Raw genomic sequence first — 5,000 nt, 5'->3', positions numbered from 1 at the left:
ACTCAACACAACACAGTCACCCTCAACACAACATCGTCACTCTCAACACAACACAGTCACCGTCAACACATCACCGGCAGCGCAGCACCGTCATCACCACGGCGGCGCGGCGGCGGGGCGGCGGCAGCGCGTGGCTCGCCAGGAGCATGGAAATGTTCTATAACCGCATTTAAAAACTTTATATATAGTTAACGAAAACAAAAAGTGGTGTCTTGAAAATGTTAAAATTTAAAATCTTATTGTATTAAAAAAAGAAAAAAATAGACTATCTAAAATAAAAGCTATTTCTTTGAAAATTGTTGGTGCTTCTTTTTTTAAATGTTCGTGTCTTGAAAAAATTGTTAGAGTTCTTAAAAAATAGGATCTTTCTTTAAAAATGTTGATTTTCTTTTAAAGTTGATAGGGATTTCTTTAAGAAATTGGGTGTATTTTCATTTACCTATTTTCTTTTGTTGTCTTAAAATTTTACATTTTCCTTAAAAAATACTGACGTACTCATTAGAAAATGCTGATGTATTCTTAAAGAATGCTGACACCTTTATTGATTCCTTAAAAGATAAGAGAGAGAGAGAGAGAGAGAGAGAGAGAGAGAGAGAGAGAGAGAGAGAGAGAGAGAGAGAGAGAGAGAGAGAGAGAGCTTAGGAGAATATATATATATATATATATATATATATATATATATATATATATATATATATATATATATATATATATATATATATATATATATATATATATATATATATATATATATATATATATATATATATATATATATATATATATATATATATATATATATATATATATATATATATATATTCTCCTAAGCATACCAACGTCCATCGCATGCCAACAAGATCCACAGCCACCACGAGGCAGAGCAGCAGAGGCACAGCGAGGCAGTGACCGCCGCGTGTCTTCCCGGCGCGGGCCTTGCCTGCTTCCTACGCTGCTGGAAAGAAGGAGGCACTCGATACGCACTCACCACATCTACAGCGGCTCCTTCAGATCTGAGTCGAGTCTTGCTGCTACTCGTCATTTCCTGCATATTTCCTGCGGTGCTCATACAGAGATGGCCAACCGGAGAAGAATTCTATTTATATGCACTGCTCCTTGACATTGTTTTGTTGATGTAAGTAAAAACAAGTAGATAAAAATACATATACAATACTAACGTCCACGATTTCCTAACGACGATGAATACAAAAAACAAGGAATATAATCTATTTGATTTTTTTATTCATTTTGCTATGTATCACTTGTGTGGGTTTGTTGTTATTGTTGTTGTTGAGGAAGTGGTGGTGGTGGTGGTGGTGGTGGTGGTGGTGGACGTACTGGTGGTGATGATACGATAATGGATATTGAATATATAATGTTATCCATGTTTATCATTATTATTATTAGTAGTAGTAGTAGTAGTATTAGTATTAGTATTACTATTACTATTTTTATTATTTTTACTTCCATCATAATCATCATCATCATCATCATCATCATCATCATCACCATCATCATTATTACAACAACTTGAGGACCTGGAACACCACCACCACCACCACGACCACCACCACCACCACCACCAACAACAACAGCCACCACCAGCAGCTGGCAGGTAGCAGCGCGCCAAACTGCACACCTAACAATTAATCTCACTCAAATTAACGAAATACTGCTATTGTTTCACTACTAATTACCCTCGTTACTCCTTGCCCGCCTTCGCTAATTGATGACTCGAAAAAAAGTGTGAGGTAAAAAAAAAATAATTGAAATAAAAATACACTGATTGATCACAAGACTTTTTTGTTGAGTTGTAAAATTACTGCTTGATTCTTTTTTTTTTATTCTTGTTGATGTTGTTGTTGTTGTTGTTGTTGTTGTTGTTGTTGTTGTTGTTGTTGTTGTTAGTATTGCTATTATCATTATAATCGTTACTATGATTGTCATGGCCATCATCATCATCATCATCATCATCATCATCATCACCATCATCAGAAAAAAAGAACAAGGGAAAAAAAGGAAAATAAAAAAAACAACCACAAAACTAAACAAAGAAGTAATGAATAACTAAAACAGAACGAAGAAAAAAAAAAAGAAAGAAAACGGAAACTCACCAAATCAGTCACGTGACCCAACATAATTAATCACTTCCAAATTCATCCTTACACTCAAAAAGAAAAACAAAAACGGAAACAAAAAAAAAAAAAAAGAGGGCGCCAATTATTATAACAAACATCAAAGTAATTATCACATCTAAAAACTCCTCATTAGGGAAGAAGTGATTTGCATGTACTATAATAATTCACGTGTGTGAGTGTGTGTGTGTGTGTGTGTGTGTGTGTGTGTGTGTGTGTGTGTGTGTGTGTGTGTGTGTGTGTGTGTGTGTGTGTGTGTGTGTGTGTGTGTGTGTGTGTGTGTGTGTGTGTGTGTGTGTGTGTGTGTGTGTGTGTGTGTGTATCTCATTTATGCATTCATCAACATAACCTTTTCCAAATAAAAACATCTTATTAACCCAAAGCCTTACTCTCTCTCTCTCTCTCTCTCTCTCTCTCTCTCTCTCTCTCTCTCTCTCTCTCTCTCTCTCTCTCTCTACAAGGTCGACACTCCCATAGGATAACCTTGAACTCTCGCCCTTCACCTCACGCACCGCAAAACTCTTCCTTTAATTAGTCCTCGAGTGTTAAGGACGAGGGTCTGGCTCTGTCGGCGCCCCCTCGAAGGCCCTGCAGGAGGAGGAGGAGGAGGAGGAGGAGGAGGAGGAGGAGGAGGAGGAGGAGAAGGTTGGAGACGATGGGCAGTATTGAGGAGTGGAGAGGAAGTGGAGCAGGAGGAGGAGGAGGAGGAGGAGGAGGAGGAGGAGGAGGAGGAGGAGGAGGAGGAGGAGGAGAAAGCACAATACATAATCAATCTAAAATAATAATAATAATAATAATAATAATAATAATAATAATAATAATAATAATAATAAAAAGAAAATATATAAACGAAAATAATGAAAACATAAAAAAGTTCCTTCTATGATGATGTTTTTTTATATTTTTTTCTATACATTTTTCCATAATTTCAATTCCCTTTTATGGCAACAATGATGATGGCTGGCGAGAGAGAGAGAGAGAGAGAGAGAGAGAGAGAGAGAGAGAGAGAGAGAGAGAGAGAGAGAGAGAGAGAGAGAGAGAGAGAGAGAGAGAGAGAGAGAGAGAGAGTAGTAGTAGTAGTGGTGGTAGTAGTAGTAGTAGTAGTAGTAGTAGTAGTAGTAGTAGTAGTAGTAGTAGTAGTAGTAGTAGTAGTAGTAGTAGATTAGTATCCAGTAAAGTATCCAGATTGGCAGTGAAATTCAACCAATCAGCACGTTTAGAGAGTCAATCACCACCACCATCACCACCACCACCACCACCACCACCACCATCAGCAGGACTCATCAGTATTTACACCATAATTCTTGACATGGCAGTGACTGTGTCCACTTTATTAAGCCTGGTGTGTCCAAACTCTCTCTCTCTCTCTCTCTCTCTCTCTCTCTCTCTCTCTCTCTCTCTCTCTCTCTCTCTCTCTCTCTCTCTCTCTCTCTCTCTTCATCTATCCTCCTCACATTTCTTCCAATCATTTTTCTTCCTTCATTTTGTCCTTTCTTCCTCCCTCTCTCTTTCTTTCCCTTCCTCCCATTCTTCCTTTCTCACCCTCCTTCCCTCCCTCTCCCTCTACCTCTCCTTCTCCCTCTCTCTCCACCCTTTCCCTCTCCTTGATCGAAACTTTGTGAGAAATGATTCAATTGGGGATAAAAAAAGAATACATAATAGAAAACGAGGAGACGAAAATGGGTAACTATCATATTTCCTTCTACATTATTTAGCACCCCTATATGACTGCAGGTTTATTATAGTGGGGGGTACGAAAATGCGCGGTCGTAACTGGTAATTACAGCAGTAGAAAACGAAACTAATGGAGAAAAGAACGTTGCATTACAATGATGCAAGCAATACTGACAACTTTTCCTATGAATTTTGGTCTGTAAATGCTAAAAAAAAAAAAAAAAAATGATAATAATAAATACTCATGAAAATATAAAACAGAAACAAAAATTGAAGGAAAGTTGAATAAAAAAAATTATAATCACACTATATAAAATTTGGGCACCAGTTTTTGGCAAGAATTGGTCCTTAGGATTAGAGAAGGAGAAGGAGGAGAAGGAGGAGGAGGAGGAGGAGGAGGAGGAGGAGGAGGAGCAGGAGTAGGAGGAGGAGAAGGAGATGATTTTGAATTGAGGTTGAGAAAGGAAAAAAAAGAAAAGAATAAAAAGTGAGGGACAGAGAGGACAGATATGAAAGAGAAGAGAAGAGGAAAACTGAATGAAAGAGGAGAAGAGGGGAAAGAGGGAGGAAGGAAAGAAGGGGAGATGAAAGGTAGTGAAAGATGAAACACGAGGGAAACGAAAGGAGAGAATAGTGAAGAGAAGGGAGACGAGAGAGAGAGAGAGAGAGAGAGAGAGAGAGAGAGAGAGAGAGAGAGAGAGAGAGAGAGAGAGAGAGAGAGAGAGAGAGAGAGAGAGAGAGAGAGAGAGAGAGAGAGAGAGAATATATTACAACACAACACGACATAGAACGAAAAGCAACACAACCCAAATAACCACAGCACACACACACACACACACACACACACACACACACACACACACACACACACATACACACACACAAAGAACACACTCTTACATACCAAGAGTACCAGTTTGGTGGCTCCACGTCCGCCAGGCACTGTACTAATCCTTTCCCACATACTGCTTGGTCTGAAAAATAGAAGGAGAGAGATTAATACATTATTAATCTGATTTCACTCGAGGATAACAATAATAACAAATAATAATGAAATGATGACAGGAGGTTCTGTTCACTGGATATCCTCCTCCTCTTCGTCCTCCTCCTCCTCCTCTTCTTTGCTATTGTGTCTCTTTCGATAATAGTTAGTGTAGAATAGTTATATAAATAAACTAGTAAGGATATCTA

General features: G+C 38.3%; 1 protein-coding gene across 1 annotated transcript in view; it reads left to right on the top strand.

Annotated features, from left to right (window-relative positions):
• The window catches only part of LOC135093590 (putative uncharacterized protein DDB_G0271982), a 60,944-nt gene extending 60,771 nt beyond the window's left edge, over window positions 1-173 (top strand). The window contains exon 5 of the mRNA XM_063992983.1: window positions 1-173. This exon is cut by the window's left edge and continues 223 nt beyond it. Within this exon, the coding sequence (XP_063849053.1) occupies window positions 1-173 (173 nt within the window).
• Window positions 174-5,000: the final 4,827 nt, after the last annotated feature.

Source organism: Scylla paramamosain, chromosome 43 (genome assembly GCF_035594125.1).
Source record: "Scylla paramamosain isolate STU-SP2022 chromosome 43, ASM3559412v1, whole genome shotgun sequence".
NCBI lineage: Eukaryota > Metazoa > Arthropoda > Malacostraca > Decapoda > Portunidae > Scylla > Scylla paramamosain.
Note: the sequence above shows the minus strand (reverse complement) of the source record. Positions and strands in the feature narration are given on the sequence as shown.